This window comes from Equus przewalskii, chromosome 2 (assembly GCF_037783145.1).
Source record: "Equus przewalskii isolate Varuska chromosome 2, EquPr2, whole genome shotgun sequence".
NCBI classification, from domain to species: Eukaryota; Metazoa; Chordata; class Mammalia; order Perissodactyla; family Equidae; genus Equus; species Equus przewalskii.
The window spans coordinates 32,602,943-32,618,852 of NC_091832.1; the positions used below are offsets into that span (position 1 = coordinate 32,602,943).

The window sequence follows — 15,910 nt, forward strand, 5'->3', positions numbered from 1 at the left end:
GCAGAAGACCCTGGCTTCCCAGAGCTCACTGTTAGTGTGCTTGTCATTCCTACCATCGTCAGCATCATCGTCGTCATTACTATTATTGTTAGCATTGGCGTTAGTGTTAGTATTGACATCGCCTCCACCTTGTTCAAAAAACCATTGAGTGCCTCTTAAGAATACATAGAATATGTATGAAATAACATACAGAGAAGCAGACCAGACAGTCCTGTCCAGGGGGAGTTAAGGACGAGAAAGATCTGCTGAGGCCAAGGGTGGAACTGGGCATGAGGAGGAGCTAGTGAACGTTGAGGCTGTGCGCTCGGCAGGCACAGGCCTGTACGTGGCCTGTTACTGAATCCTCACGCTATCCTTCAGGGTAGGTATTATTTTTACTCCCATTTCCATATGAGGAACGTAGAGCTCAGAGAGGTTAAGTGACTTGTCCAAGGCTATCCAGCCAGTAGAGCTGCACTTGAACCCCGGCCTCAGATTACAGAGTCTGCTCCCTTAGCTGCCCAGCTGCACATGCCTGCAGCTTGATCCTGGGCGAGGCGGTAAACTTGCTGGCATCTGAAGCAAACAGGACACCAGTTGTTTTGTGGTTATCTGGTTATACCCCTGAATCCTTACCTCGCCCGGAGCTTGTGGAGAACATTCTCAGGGCCCAGGTAGCCCAGAGCCTGGCATGTTGTCAGTAGGTGTTTAATAAATGCTTACCAACTGAATGAACACAAAGATGAACAAATGAGCTAGGCCTGGCGCAGTGTGATACTGATCTGAACATCTGCCCTGGTGGCAAAGGAGGGAAGGGAAAGTCCTATAGGGCAGAGCTGGGTCTTAGCTGCCCACTTGAAAGCCCCCTGTGGCAAGTGTGAGGATTCTTCCAGTTGTGAGCAATAGAAAACCCAAGTCCAGCTGGCCTGTCTGCAACAAAGAATCTATTGGCTCATGTAACTACAAAGTCCAAGGATACCTGGTATCAGGCATGGCTGGATCCGGGGTCTCAGTTGGCATCATCCTCCAGCTTCCAATCTGACTAGGAAAGGGAGTTTCTCTATTTCAGTAGAAAGAGCAGAAGTGCCAGGTTCCCATGTCCATCCCTGAGGGAGCCGAGAGGGGAAGTGGAGGAATATGCTGATTGGCCTGACAGCTGGCATGTGTCTCGTGTAGAGCAGGAGGGGGCGGCCCTCAAACCACATGGCCTGCATGTGTGACATAGTCTCCTCTAGAGGAAACCAGGGCTGCAGTTTGCAAAAAAGGGGAAAAGGGATTTGGAGCAAACAAAAACCGCCAGCCCAGGAGGCAAAACCTCTGAGGGGCCACCCTCAGCCCTACCCCCATGGCTGAGAACTTTTGAAACTTCTGCGGCCTCCGCATGGTGGTCACTGTCAATACTTGTCTGCTTCATGGGAAATTCCTTCAGGCGGAAAGGGACTTGGAGCTTATTTGCTGGGACTGTCAGGCAATGGGAAATGGGGAACCCCATAAAACAGAAAACAGGCTGCACCGGGACACCGCCACCAGGTCTGAGACAGTGAAGGAACTGAGAGATGTCCTGTCTCCTAGGCAGCCCCAGGCCTCTGGTGGGGGCTGGGGTGACAGGACAAGTGCAGAAAGGCCTTGAGAGCCTCCGCCCCATCACCTGTGTGGTCGTGCACCCCCCGGGGAGGAGGGCAGAGTCAGGCTGTGACCACAGGGCTTGCCTCTGCAGGTGGCTGCTTATGGCGGGAAGCTGCGCTACACCCTGTCCTACACCGCAGGTGCACAGGGCAGCCCGCTCTCTGACCCCGACGTCCAGATCACGGTGAGCACGTGGACCCCACACCGGGAGGGCAGAACCAGGAGGGGGAAGCCAGGGGCCACTGTCAGTGTTTCCTTCCTTTCTGTCCAGCACTTGGCTGGCCTGGCACAGCCTAAGGGGGTTAAGCCCTGTCCCCTGTCCCCCCTGCCCTGCCTGGTTGGACACTACCGAGGCAGAGGCCCAGCTGCTGGGAGAACAGGGCAGTGGGCATGTACCTGATTCCTTAGGGCACACGAGCTTGAGAGATTGGAGAAATGGGAGGCTGGTGTTACGGAGAGGCTGGGACTGGGGTGGACCCCACTGTCCCCGAGAGCCCCCCAGTTCACCTCCCAATCCCGCTGGTGTCTCCCCAGGGCAACAACATCATGCTGGTGGCCTCCCAGCCAGTGCTACAAGGCCCGGAGAGGAAGAGCTATGAGATCATTTTCCGAGAGGTGAGGGGCACTTGGCCACACTGCGTCTGACCCTCCTCCCCTCCCCGCTGCTTCGGATCCTGGCTCGGACGTCCACCCACCTGCCTCTCACTCCCCGACCCCACTGCACAGTCCTGGGCCAGTGCCTGAAGGCGAGGGCTGGGCGGGGGCTGCAGGAGCAATGCCCGAAGCCCAGCACCCCTCACCCACGCTGGCTGTCACCCCCTCGATCAGGAATTCTGGCGCCGGCCTGACGGGCAGCCGGCCACACGCGAGCACCTCCTGATGGCGCTGGCTGACCTGGACGAGCTCCTAGTCCGGGCCACATTCTCCTCGATGCCGCAGGCGGCCAGCATCAGCGCAGTCAGCCTAGAGGTCGCCCAGCCCGGGCCCTCGGAGGGACCCCGGGCCCTGGAGGTAGAGGAGTGCCGCTGCCCCCCGGCCTACGTCGGGTCTTCCTGCCAGGTGAGCGCAGTCGGCCAGACACCTCTGATCTGGCAAAGCTGGATCAGCACGCTGGTCAGCTGGCATCTCCATGGCCTGTGACTACTGTCATAACTTCCGTGTGCTCTGCATTCTCTCATTCATTCCTCCCAACAACCCTGAGAGATGGGTAATTATCCCCTTTTAACAGATTTTTTTAAAATAGAGGTGCTGAAGGGTGAGTGACTTACCCAAGGGCACACAGCTCCACTCTCTGGAGTTTAAGGCCCACTCATGCTCTCAGAGTAAGGGAGACAATACAGAACGCAAATTAGCCCAAAGCAGAGCGTGAAAATGCCTCAGAGAGGTGAACTGTGTGGAGCAGGGTAGGGTTCTAGGCAGATGAGAAGAATAAGCAGAACTCAGAAGGAAGACCGTGTGGGGAAATAGCCTGCAATGCAGAAAGGTCACTTCTGGAAGGCTGGGGGTGGGGGGTCCGCTTCCTTAGATCTGGAACAAGCTCCATTCAGTAGAGAATGCCAAGCTGCTAAGGGAGAGCTGTGATCTGGGCCCCAGGAAAATTCCTGTGCGGTGGTGAATGAGATGGATCTGGCAGAGGGAGAGACAGGGCATCCTATTTGGAGGGAGGAGCAGTGGGGGTGGAACAGACGGCTGTCAGTTGAAGAGAATCTGAGAGTATCTGCAGGGTTTGGCTGGAGACTGAACTCCAGGAAGGCCGGGCCTGAGCTCACTGTCACCACCAAATCCCCAGGCACACGGCAGGCGACCAGTGGTCATGTGATGACTGAATGTGGAACTGGGGAAGGGAGACCCCAGGAGGGGAGGGGGCAGGGCTGCAATGCCAGATGGGTGGCATCAAGATCAAGTATTAGAACAGCCAGCGCCCCCGCCCCCCGACTTGGGAAGTCCCCAGTGGGAATCCTCCTGTCTGCAGTTTTCCTACTGTGCACCTTTGCTGTGGCCACAGAACTTTCAAATCCAAATATATGAACTTCACATTCCACGAAGTCATAAAATTGAACACATTTTGAAAGAGAACCCCTGGGGAAAGCAGAATTCTTGATGCACGTTTGCTACAGTGAAGCAAAACGTTTATATACATCTCTTTGAAATGATTGGGAAGGAGGGCCTGGAGAGGTTTCAAAGAAGGGCTAAGGAGTAAAAATTCGTTGTTTTCAGAACCCGTGATTCTCGTAGAGTGTGTGAAAGCATCCTTGGCTGTGTGTGTGTGCCTCTTTTGCTTTATTGAGTGAATGTGAACATCGTTGTAAAGATCTTCAAGGGCTCCTTCCAAGAGTCTAGTTCTCTTGACCCTCTTTTTCCATCTAGGGGTTAAGTTTTTCAATACAGATTCTGCCAGAAGAATTTTCAGGAACAAAGTCCTGGGGATGGAGAAGGGTTCTCCATTAGGATGAGCTATTATTTCGGTAAATTCAGAGTAGCTGGAGATGTCAGGCAGGATGGGGGCGGACTCTGTCCCAGCTCTGGAGTGTCAAGAGGTGAAGGTGAAGCCGGAGGGGAAGGCCACTGAGAAGATGCTGGGGTGCACTGCTGGGCCTGGAATTTCGCCTCCCAGGGCCACTGCGGAGTCTGGGTGGTGGAGGGGGGTTGGAAGGAAAGGGATCTGGGTCTGCTGGCTCTGGATGGGACCACACTGGAGGTAGAAACCAACCCTCCCCTCCTCCCTGCAGGACTGTGCCCCGGGCTACACGCGCACTGGGAGTGGGCTGTACCTCGGCCACTGCGAGTTGTGCGAATGCAATGGCCACTCGGATGTGTGCCACCCAGAGACCGGGGCCTGCTCGGTAAGATGCAAGCAGAGCCATGGGAGGGGTCAGCTTCGCTGGGCCTGGGTGAGGTCCTGGGGCTGGTTCTGGGATAGGAAGGGGTGGGCTTGGTAAGGTAAGTCTAGGTCCAGGGACAAGGTCATGGGGCATGGCCTGTGGGACAAAGCACCTGGACCAGCAGATCTGGTCACTGAGAAGCTGCAGGCCTAGTGGGATGGCCAGAACTGTGGAATAACATCCTTCTTTATAAAGAAAACTTTGCTTCCTGCTATTTCGTATCACCAAAATGACAGCTATTCTCTGTAGAACAATCAGACTACAGAGATAACCCAAAAAGAAAACAAAAATTCCCTGCCATCCTCCCACCTGCAGGTAATCACCGTCCACACTAGAGTGTGGAGCTCTTTTTGTCTTTTTCTGGACCAGTATTTACGCATGTTGAGATGCCTTTTGTTTTACACATAAACATAAGATCATTGTGTTTGATGGTCACCTTTTTCACTTACAAGTTCGTGAGCATCTTTCCATATCGTTAAGTACTTTTCTATACCTGGACTTTTCGGAGTGACGTGTGTACAGCCCTCCAGGCTATGTGTTCGGGGGCTGGGTGGTTGAGGGCCACAAGCTAAACATGGAGCAAGGAACGCGCTGTGTCAATAAGACAAACGTGGCTCTCTCTGAAGGAGGATATAAAGCCCCACGTGTTGCAATGATGAAGCACGTACTTTCAAAGCTCTGTCCCCACCTACCCAAGTGTACACCTTTACTTCCCTCTGATATTATGAGAGTTTAGGTGGAAAATGTAAGAAATGCAATCAACATCATCCTTTTTGATAGCTATTTGGGTGAATATTCTTTTTATTTTATCCAGTTCCCTATTCATGGTTTGTTTCCAGCATTTTGCTTTTATAAACACCACTGAGCTGACCATCTTGTAGTGCAATCTTTGTGCCTCTCCACAACTATTTCTTTAAGATAAGCTCACAAACGTGGAATATCCAGATCAAGGGATTACAAAATTGTACAGTCTTTGGTAAATTGTGCCAAATGGTGAGTGGCTGACACCCTTGTGCCTCACAGCAATGCCAACACAATGCCGCTGGGGAGTTCTGCGAGCTGTGTGCTCCTGGCTTCTATGGAGACGCCACAGCTGGGACACCTGAGGACTGCCAGCCCTGTGCCTGCCCACTGACCAACCCGGAGAACATGTGGGTGCCCTTGCTCAAGGGCCAAGGAGGATTTCCCACCAGGGAGTGGAGGGCACCGCACTGGATTTGGGGGCAGAAGTGGAAGGAGCAAGGTGGGGAGTGGGCATCCCATGGCCTGACCATTGCCTCCCCTATGCCAGGTTCTCCCGCACCTGTGAGAGCCTGGGAGCTGGTGGGTACCGCTGCACAGCCTGTGAACCTGGGTACACTGGCCAGTACTGTGAGCAGTAAGTTTGCAAATAGGAGGGGTGAAGGGTGGGGGGGGTACATATGGTAGACTCCTAGGTGAGAGCCCTGGATGGTGTTGCTCAGAGAGGTGTCTAACAGGATTAGATCCCTCCCCTGCCCAGAACCCTGTCAAGATTCATCATTGCCCTTGGGACAAGCCCAGGCTCCTTTAGGTAGCCTTATCACACTTCAGTCTCATCCCACTTCTGACACCCAACTCTTACTCTAGCTGAGCTTAGCTTCCTGACTTCTTGATGTTCAGGCCTTTCCATGTGCTGTCACCTCTACGTGGAACATTCTTCACCCTCAAACCACTCCTTCCTGGCTAACTCCTGTTTAGCCTTCAACGTTCAGCTTCATTCACCCATTCAGCACATTTTTATTGAGTGTTTACCGTGTGCCATGCAGTGTGCCAAGGTGTTGGAGATAAAGTGGTGAACAAAACAAATTCAGTCCCTGCCCCTATGGAGCCTACCACGTGTAAAGGGAGACAGGACAGCAAGTAATCATACAAACAGATAATTACAAACAGTGATACGTTCTCTGAAGAGTGCAGTCTACTCCTAGGAAACGTAACAGCTCAGCAGTCCCATCCTCCGGGAAGCCTGCTGATTCTTGGGGCTGGATGAGTGCCCCCTTCCCGTGCCCTCACAGCCCCACATGCTCCTCACTCTCACTGACTTCATTTCCTTGTTGGTTTCTCATGTTGGTGACTTCCATAAGAGCAGGGACTTCATCATGTTCACTGTTGTCTTTCCATAACTTAGCAGAGTAGTTGCTTGGTAAACGTTTGTTGAATGAATTTCCTGGAGAATAAAGGCCTTACCACCACTGTTATCCAACCTGCTGACATTCCCTTACACTCCCCTTTTCTCAGCTCACTGAGGCCCTGTGTTGGGGCCTCTTTGGTCTCTGAAGTCCTTCCAGAGCTCTGAGCCGCCTGGCCCAACACTGGGCAGCTAGCTGGGCTTCTGGTTCCCCAAGTCCACTCTGGGGCACTGGGTCCGCTGGGGCCTGACAAAGCTCGTTCTTGTTCCTCCTTACAGGTGTGCCCCAGGTTATGTGGGTAACCCCAATGTGCGGGGGGGCCGGTGCCTGCCACAGAGTAAGTAGGACCTTGGCCCCAGGTTGGGGTGATGGGCAAGACAGGGAGCCTAGGGAATTTGAAAGATACTAGTAGGTCTGGGGGACAGGGCCAAAGGCAGGGCATGCCAATCCTTGGGAGGGCCGAGATATCTGAGGCACTGCCGCATGCTGGGGGCCTCCTGCCTGAATGGCCTCTCCTGTCCTGCCTACAGCAGACCAAGCCCCGCTGGTGGTCCAGGTGCATCCGGCTCGGAGCATAGTGCCCCAAGGTGGCCCCTACTCCTTGCGGTGCCAGGTCAGTGGGAGCCCACCCCACTACTTCTACTGGTCTCGTGAGGACGGGCGTCCCGTGCCCAGCAGCACCCAGCAGCGACATCAAGGTACCATGGCCCCAGGCCCCTCAGCCCTGTGAGCCAGCCCAGTGAGTGGGGAGGCACAGGCCTGTCCCTGCCCTACTGGGGGCCTGTCCTTGCATGCAGGGCTGGGTGGGAGAAGGGGTGTGTCTGCACTGACGAGCGCCCTTCCTCTCCCTGCCAGGCTCCGAGCTCCACTTCCCCAGCGTCCAGCCCTCAGATGCTGGAGTCTACATTTGCACCTGTCGTAATCTCCATCATGCCAATAGCAGCCGGGCAGAGCTGCTGGTCACTGGTGAGTCCCTACTTCCCCTATCCCCCAGACTGCCTGTGCTGGGCTGGGCTGCAGACTCAGATGCAGGCAGCTGGCGCATTCATCCAGCGGAGCGGGTGGTGGTTGCCTGGACGAGGGCACCGGCTGTGGAGATGGAGAGAGGTGATGGTGAAGACTGGATTTAGAGGCAGAATTGGCAGGACTCGACTGTGGCCACTGAGGGAGAGGATGATGCCCAGGGGTCTGGATTCCAGCAGTAGGACAAATGGAGTGCCATTTACTGAGATGAGAGAGCCTCGGTAGGAGGGTGTCTTCATTTGGGGTCCCCAAAGCAGAGTCCGAGATAAGGATTTACGTGTAAGTAGTTCATTTGAGAGGTGATGGATGGGCAGCCCTTGCCCAGCAGCACCCAGCAGCAACATCAAGGTACCCATGGAGACAGGAAAGAGAAGGCATCCTATAAAGGGTGTGTTATCAAGCGAGTTCCCACTGTGAGCAGTTGTTCAGTGCAGCTGAGGAAGGCGTAAAGTGTGCATCTTGGCGTTGCCCCACCCCAGGGTCAAGGGAGCTTGGGTGTGTGCACAGCTCCTCCAGCCATTGATCGAAGCCTGTCCCAGGAGCATCAATTCCCTTGCATTCTGTCCCACCTCATGGGCAGGCACAATGGTCTCCAGTGGCTGGAGAATGCCCTTGTGCAGTGGCTGGCAGAAGTTAAGCAGAGGGGGCTCTGCAGTGACAGGGCGAGGGGACCTGGGCGGGGCAACAGCAGCACCTGCAACAAACAGGTCAGAGGGAATCACAAGTTTGGTTTTGGACTTGTTGAAGTTTGAGATGTCTGGGGCAACATCTAAGTAGGTCTGTCAGGCAGGCATTTGGATATGTGAGTCTGGAACTCAGGAAAGAGGCCCTGCCGGAGAAATGAATTGGGGAGCTGTTGGCATAGGGAAGGTGTTTAAAGCCATGGGCAGGAGGAGGTTACCCAGGGAGAGTGTGGCTCCAGGACAGAGCCCCAGGGAGCTCCAACTTGAACATGTCATGTTGAAGAGAGAGGACAGCAAAAGAGACTGAGTGGACGCAGCCAGTGAGATAAGAGGAGACCAGGGAGGTGGCATGTTGGAAGTCAAGAGGGGAAGGGAGACGATGGTGGGCCTCACCAGATGCCCCAGGGAAGTCAGATACGGGCAGAGAAATAACCCTAGGAGGTCAGACTTTGACAAGAGTTTTCAGTAGAGAAAAGGGGTAGAAACCAGATTGGGGCAAGGCAGAGAATGGATAGGAAGGCAGCAAGTATAGACAGCAAGTGTAGACAACTGTTTTAAGAGTCTTGGCTCTGGGGCCTGCCCCGTGGCATGGTGGTTAATTTCGCACGCTCCACTTCAGGCAGCCCAGGGTTCGCAGGTTCAGATCCCGGGCGCAGACCTAGCGCCACTCATCAAGCCACGCTGGGGTGGCGTCCCACATTAAATAGAGGAAGATTGACACAGATGTTAGCTCAGTGCCAATCTTCCTGACAAAAGAGAAGATTCTTGGCTCTGAAGGGAGACCAAGAAGTGGGTCAGTAGCTGGGGGTAGTGTGGAGTCAAGGGGCTTTTTCAGAGATGGGAAATTCTAGAACACATTGAGCCCGTGGAGAGGGAGAGGAGAGACGGATGTAGCCGGGGTGGGCACAGCCGAGGGAGGAAGTCCTTGGGAAGGGCCCGGTGCTCAGAAGGTGGGGGCAGGGCTGGGTGGGGAGATGTCTCATCCTCTGGGGACTGGGAAGGAGGGAGGTGGGTGGATTTGGGAAGATGGGAAAAGTCCTGACGAGTAGTTTCAATTTTCTCAACAAGTGTGAGTTGAAGCCATTAGCTGTGAAAGTGGAAGGAGGGCTCGAGAGGGTGGAGAAATTGGGAGGTGTGAAATAGTTGTTTGGGAGGATAGAAACCCAAACCAGACAGAGAAGCCCAGTTGGAGTGAAGTGCGAAATGTTAAGAGCTCATTTGTGGTCTGTGATCGTGAATTGGAGCCAAGACTCATGGTGGGATGCTCTGCAGTCATAGCCTGCCAGCTGCTCGGTGCCAGCAGCAAGGTGGCCGGCGGGGTTTTGGCCACGATGAGGGAGGGAGGCACCAGGGGGTGGGATGGAATCTAAGCTAGACTGGGAAGGAAGTGACACCCAAACAGGACATGGAGAGAGAGAAGGTGGCCACAAGACAGGGGCCTGGCCAGCATCCAGCTCACTGGGGGCCTCCTTACCCCACAGAGGCTCCGAGCAAGCCCATCACAGTGACAGTGGAGGAGCAGCGCAGCCGGAGTGTGCACCCCGGAGCCGACGTCACCTTCATCTGCACAGCCAAGAGCAAGGTGGGCAGAACAGGGGGAGGGCGTCGGGGAGGACCTGCCTTCTGGGGTCTCCAAACCCCAGCCCTGACCCCGACTCCATCCGCCTCGCCCCGCCTACAGTCTCCAGCTTACACCCTGGTGTGGACCCGCCTGCACAATGGGAAATTGCCGGCCCGAGCCATGGATTTCAACGGCATCCTGACCATTCGCAACGTACAGCCGAGTGACGCGGGCACCTACGTGTGCACCGGCTCCAACATGTTCGCCATGGACCAGGGCACAGCCACGCTGCATGTGCAAGGTACACCTTCCTTTCCATACCTGACCTGCCCACCTCACCTCCCCCACCAGGCCCAGCGACCACTTCTTTAGAAACTGGCAGTTTCTGAGCATCTATGGTGTGCCAGGTCCTGGCCTAGACTCTGAAGAAACAGGAGAGAGAAGGATGAGTGTGGGCTCTGCCCTCCTGCAGCACATGTTCTAATGGGAAGACAGTAAGCCTGGGAACAAATGAACAAAGAAGACAATTACACCAGTGACAAGAGCTGGGATAGGAATAAATAGGGTGATGAGGTGGGAGGAGGCTGAGCTATTCTACATGGGGGGATCAGGGAGGGCCTCTCTGAGGAGGTGACATCTGAGCTGAGACCTGAAAGAAGAGAAGGTGTTCAGCCACTTAAAGAGCTGATGGAGAGTGTTCTTGGCAGAGGAAGCAGCATGTGCAAAGGCCCTGAGGCAGGAGCAGGTTGACGTATTTGAGGACCGGCAAGGCCAGCATGGCTGGAGCTACAGAAGGGAGGGTGGGTGAGGAACTTGAAGATGTGGGCAGAGGTGAGAGCTATGTAGTAGATCCCAGCAGGGAGTTTGGATTTTATTCTAAAAGCAACAGGGAGCCATGGACAGGCCTTAAGTGGAAAAGAACAAGATCCCATTGGCATTCTAAAAGCTCCCTCTGGCTGCTCTGTGAGCAAAGGGCCATGAGAGGCCAGAATGGGAGCAAAGAGCAGCAAGGAGGCTGTTGCCACAGATCAGAAGATACTCCCCACCCTCACCACGTGGTCTTTCTCCTCCCGTGTCAGCTTCGGGCACCCCGTCCGCCCCTGTGGTCTCCATCCACCCGCCGCAGCTCACGGTGCAGCCTGGGCAGGTGGCTGAGTTCCGCTGCAGTGCCACGGGGAGCCCCACGCCCACCCTCGAGTGGACAGGTGAGGCCGTGGCAGAACTGACATTCAGGGTGTGCTCTCCCTGGAGGGATGTGGGAGGCCAGGGGCAGGACTCTAGGCTGTGGGGTCTACCACCTCTGGGAGGCCCGGGCCACGCCAGTCCCGGTGGGTGCTGACGTACTTCTCCACGTCAGGGGGCCCCAGTGGCCAGCTCCCCCAGAAGGCACAAATCCATGGTGGCATCCTGCGCCTGCCGGCCATCGAGCCCTCAGACCAGGGCCAGTACCTGTGCCGCGCCTCCAGCAGCGCCGGGCAGCAGGTGGCCAGGGCTGTGCTCCACGTGCATGGTGAGAGACAGGGCTGAGGGTGGGGCTGGGAGCGCATGGCCACCCAGCAAGGTGTTCTCACAGGGCTCTGTCTGCAGGGGGCAACAGGCCCAGGGTTCAGGTGAGCCCAGAGAGGACCCAGGTGCACGAGGGCCGCACCGTCAGGCTGTACTGCAGGGCCGCAGGTGTGCCCAGCGCCACCATCACCTGGAGGAAGGAAGGGGGCAGCCTCCCCCCGCAGGTGAGGAGACCCGCCCGGGCCTGGCCTCAGGCTCAGCTGAGTCCCTGCACTCCCCACCCGCCTGCCCACCGCACTCCCTCCTCCATCTCCTCCTCTTCTGTTTCTCTTCCCTTTCAAGATGGCAGCCTGCTCAGACATGCTGCTTGAGGCACCCTGGCAGGGAGCAGTGTTGGCCTCTTGCTTTGCTGCCTGGCTCCACCTTTCTTGGCACCCAACTGGGCCCTAATATTGGCTCTGTGCCTGCCACCATATTTTATACCCCCCACCCACCCTCACTGGCTAGCCCTTGCCAGGCTGCCTGGACCCCCGTGGGCAGCTGACCCTTCTTGCTGTGTGACAGGCCCGGTCTGAGCGCACAGACATCGCCACATTGCTCATCCCGGCCATCACGACTGCCGATGCCGGCTTCTACCTCTGCGTGGCCACCAGCCCCGCGGGCACAGCGCAGGCCCGGATCCAAGTGGTCGTCCTTCCAGGTTCGGGGCCTCCAGGGGCTGCAGGAGTGGGGAGGGCAAGCCAGGTATCCCTGAGGCCTCCTCACTCCTCTTCTGCCCCCAGCCTCAGGTGCTGTCTCACCGCCAGTCAGGATCGAGTCTTCATCGCCTTCTGTGACCGAAGGGCAGACGCTGGACCTCAGCTGTGTGGTGGCAGGGCTGGCCTACAGCCAGGTCACGTGGTACAAGCGAGGAGGCAGCCTGCCTCCCCATGCCCAGGTATGAGGGTCCCTGAGCCTGCGGCAGGGGACCTGGGGGTGGTCCCGTGTGCAGGTGGAGGCTTCACAGACTCTATAAGTGGGGGCCGGCCCTTATCTCCCTCCGTCCTCAGCTTCAAACGACTCGCCGAGGCTCAGAGGGCGTGGCGACTTCAGCCCCCTTCCCTGCCTCACATGTCTCTGTCCCCTCCACCCCGGTCCAGGTCCATGGCTCCCGGCTGCGGCTCGCCGAGGTCTCACCAGCTGATTCTGGAGAATATGTGTGCCGAGTGGAGAGCGAGTCAGGCGCCAAGGAGGCCTCTATCATCATCTCTGTCCTCCACAGCACCCATTCGGGCCCCAGCTACACCCCAGGTGAGGAGCCAGGTGGGGCCGGCTGGGGGCTGAGTCCTGGGATCTCCCCAGTGTTCCCAGGGAAGGTGCCCGTGGTCTCTTCGGTGACATCAGGACAAAAGGGGGCACTCTGGGCAGGCTTTGCCCCTCTACTCCCTCACTAGCGAGATGAGGGGACTGGGGGTGGCCATAACGTTGATCTGGGTTGTCTAGAGCCCCGGGATGAGGGTACTGTTTTCAGAATTCATCAGGAAGCAGCAGAGTCGGTGTTGAACACTGAGTCGAGAGTCAGGCTGACCTGGGTTCAAGTCCTGGCCCTACCCCTTATCAGCCTTGGACTGGTTATGTTACCTTTTGGGGCCTCAGTTTCCTCAAATGTGAAATGGGGGGTAATACTACCACCATGTGGTGTGAGCACATGGCAGACACTCTAGAAAAGGGAGCTATAGCATCATTGTCTGCATCCTTCAGCCCAGCCTGGGCACTAAAATTCTCTGGTTCTCTGCAGGCCAGAGCAGCACGTAATATATCAAGCAGTCAGGGGTGGGCTAATGGGCCCTGAACTCCAGGCTGGAAGTGGGGAAGGGGAGGAGGGATCTGGCTGGCCATACTGAGGCAGGAGAGCATGATCCCGCCCCAGGAAGGCCTCATATCTGCCCTCCCAAGCTAGGACCTGGTCATGTCCCCGGGCCCTCTGCCCCAGGGCTGCAGAACTGGGGCTCAGGAGCCAAGGCCTGACCAGCCTCTCTGTGCCCCAGCTCCTGGCGGAGCCCCAGCTCCGGGCAGCACCCAGCCCATCCGCATCGAGTCCTCCTCCTCCCACGTGGCTGAAGGGCAGACGCTGGATCTGAAGTGCGTGGTGCCCGGACAGGCCCACGCCCAGGTCATGTGGTACAGGCGTGGAGGCAGCCTCCCTGCCCGACACCAGGTATGGCAGTCCCCCAGGGCCAGCCTGCTGGAGGGATTGGATAGGGCCACTCCGGCCCCCTTCCAACCCTCCCTGTTTGCACTCAGACCCACGGCTCGCTTCTGCGGCTGCACCAAGTGTCCCCAGCTGACTCGGGCGAGTACGTGTGCCGCGTGATCCTTAGCTCTGGGCCCCTGGAGACCTCCGTCCTGGTCTCCATCGAGGCCTCTGGCTCCAGCGCTGACTCCATCCCTGGTGAGTGACTGCCAGTGACAGGGCAAGCTGGAGGAGGCCGAGAGCCTTCCACGGTCTGAGGTCCTCGTGACTTCTGTTACTTATGGCGGGGTGTTGCCAGGAGTCCCACATTGGAACTGGGCACAGGTCCCAGCCCAGGCAGACTCCACTTCTCTGAGAAACCCACCGTCTTCCCATCACTCCTCTCTCTGGCCACGTCATCCCTCATGTTTCTACTCCTGCCCACTCTTCCTCTCTGCCAGCCTTGACTACCCTCATCTCTCCCACTTCCTCACTCCCCTCCACAAGGCTTGGCCTGTGCCCCAGCCCTCCTCTTGGGGTTGCTCAGCTGAGGACCTCAAGTGCAAGCCACCAGACCCCTGAACATGTGGGCCTGGCCTCAGAAGACGAGGCTGAGCTGGCCCCAGGGTGGACAGTTCTTGCCCTCTCTTCTGGGGAGCATCTGCCACCCCTGACCCTGTCCCCACAGCCCCAGGACCCGTCCCACCTGTCAGGATCGAGTCCTCATCCCCCACAGTGGCTGAGGGGCAGACCCTGGATCTGAACTGTGTGGTGGCAGGGCAGGCCCACGCCCAGGTCACGTGGTACAAGCGTGGAGGCAGCCTCCCCGCCCGGCACCAGGTACAAAGTGGCAGGCAGGTGCAAGGGGGCCAGCCAGGGCCAAGCTACGGGTGGTGGGTTGCGGGGGTCCTAACCCCTGAGCTGAAGGGCTGGCAGTTCCCAGCAGGGGCATGGATGGAGGCATCCGGGAAGCCCCCTACTCACACCTTTGCTCATGGCTGCCCAGGTCCGCGGCTCCCGCCTGTACATCTTCCAGGCCTCCCCAGCTGACGCGGGCGAGTATGTCTGCAGGGCCAGCAATGGTGTGGAGGCCTCCATCACAGTCACAGTAACCGGGACCCAGGGGGCCAACTTCGCCTACCGTGAGTGGGGCCACCAGGCTGGGCTGGGACGGAGAAAGGGGATATAGGTGGAGGCAGCTTCAAAGAACTAGAGTGACCAGTGGCCATCGTCTCCCCCAGCTCCTGGTGGCTCCCAGCTCATCCGCATCGAGTCATCTTCCTCCCATGTGGCCGAAGGGCAGACCCTGGACCTGAACTGCGTGGTGCCCGGGCAGACCCATGCCCAGATCACATGGCACAAGCGTGGAGGCAGCCTCCCTGCCCGGCATCAGGTACAGGACTGGAGGATGGACGGGCCAAGAAGGGAATGGCGGCCCCTGGGTGGTGGAGGTGAGGGGTGGGGAGGACTGGAGGCTTCTCTGAGACGCGGGAGGCCTTGGGTCCCATTGCACAGGTGTATGGTGCGGGGGTTAGGACCCAGACTCTAGGAGCCACCAGCCTAGGAATCCTGCCTCCACCATTCATTAGCCTGTGACCTTGGGCAAGTTACTTAACTTCTCTGTGCCATCGTTTCAGCATCTGTAAAATGGTAATAATGGTCCCTTCCTTATAGAATTGTTTTGAGGTTGGAGTGAGTTAACATATACACAAGGTGCTCGGAGCTGTGGCTTAGAGAAAGCGTTCTGAGCTGTTACCATTACGGTAATGCCATTGGCTATTATTATTATTATAGAACTGAGGATGCCATTGATTGCAGATGCACCATTATTTTAGGTACCTCTAAGAAAAACAGGCTGCCGCTTGCACTGTAAGATTCTTCACTGTAAGACGCATCTTGATTTCAGAGACACTGAAGTGTGTCTGAGAACCGAGAGAAGGTGGCAGTGTTTGCAGTTCACTGGGACTCCTGTTGTCCACCCCCTACTCCGGGGATGAAACCCCCGTCTCCATCCCTAAGCAGGACAGAGCTGATGGCCAGGCCTCGGGGGTCAGAGAGCGAGGCAGGGTTGCGGGTCAGAGATGCAGGGGTCCCTCGAGGGCCCCCTCTGACCGCACCTCCATCCGACCAGACCCACGGCTCACTGCTGAGGCTACACCAGGTGTCCCCAGCCGACTCGGGCGAGTATGTGTGCCGCGTGGGGGGTGGCTCAGTGCCCCTGGAGGCCTCCGTCTTGGTGACCATTGAGCCTGCAAGCTCTATGCCTGGTGAGTGGCACTCGAGGGAGGGCA

The 15,910-nt window shown here is 57.0% G+C and overlaps 1 protein-coding gene across 13 annotated transcripts in view; it reads left to right on the forward strand.

Moving 5' to 3' along the window:
* Positions 1–15,910, forward strand: part of HSPG2 (heparan sulfate proteoglycan 2) — a 99,305-nt gene that overhangs the window by 60,125 nt on the left and 23,270 nt on the right. For all 13 annotated transcript variants that reach the window (XM_070599293.1, XM_070599368.1, XM_070599325.1 and 10 more), the window contains 23 exons: positions 1,697–1,789; positions 2,140–2,220; positions 2,434–2,664; positions 4,335–4,448; positions 5,511–5,638; positions 5,779–5,865; positions 6,913–6,971; positions 7,165–7,332; positions 7,490–7,600; positions 9,822–9,922; positions 10,022–10,202; positions 10,981–11,106; positions 11,259–11,411; positions 11,489–11,631; positions 11,972–12,107; positions 12,190–12,344; positions 12,547–12,697; positions 13,435–13,604; positions 13,691–13,838; positions 14,308–14,459; positions 14,626–14,761; positions 14,861–15,012; positions 15,751–15,886. In XM_070599293.1, coding sequence (XP_070455394.1) covers positions 1,697–1,789; positions 2,140–2,220; positions 2,434–2,664; positions 4,335–4,448; positions 5,511–5,638; positions 5,779–5,865; positions 6,913–6,971; positions 7,165–7,332; positions 7,490–7,600; positions 9,822–9,922; positions 10,022–10,202; positions 10,981–11,106; positions 11,259–11,411; positions 11,489–11,631; positions 11,972–12,107; positions 12,190–12,344; positions 12,547–12,697; positions 13,435–13,604; positions 13,691–13,838; positions 14,308–14,459; positions 14,626–14,761; positions 14,861–15,012; positions 15,751–15,886 — 3,112 coding nt within the window. The remainder of the gene's footprint in view (positions 1–1,696; positions 1,790–2,139; positions 2,221–2,433; positions 2,665–4,334; positions 4,449–5,510; positions 5,639–5,778; positions 5,866–6,912; positions 6,972–7,164; positions 7,333–7,489; positions 7,601–9,821; positions 9,923–10,021; positions 10,203–10,980; positions 11,107–11,258; positions 11,412–11,488; positions 11,632–11,971; positions 12,108–12,189; positions 12,345–12,546; positions 12,698–13,434; positions 13,605–13,690; positions 13,839–14,307; positions 14,460–14,625; positions 14,762–14,860; positions 15,013–15,750; positions 15,887–15,910) is intronic.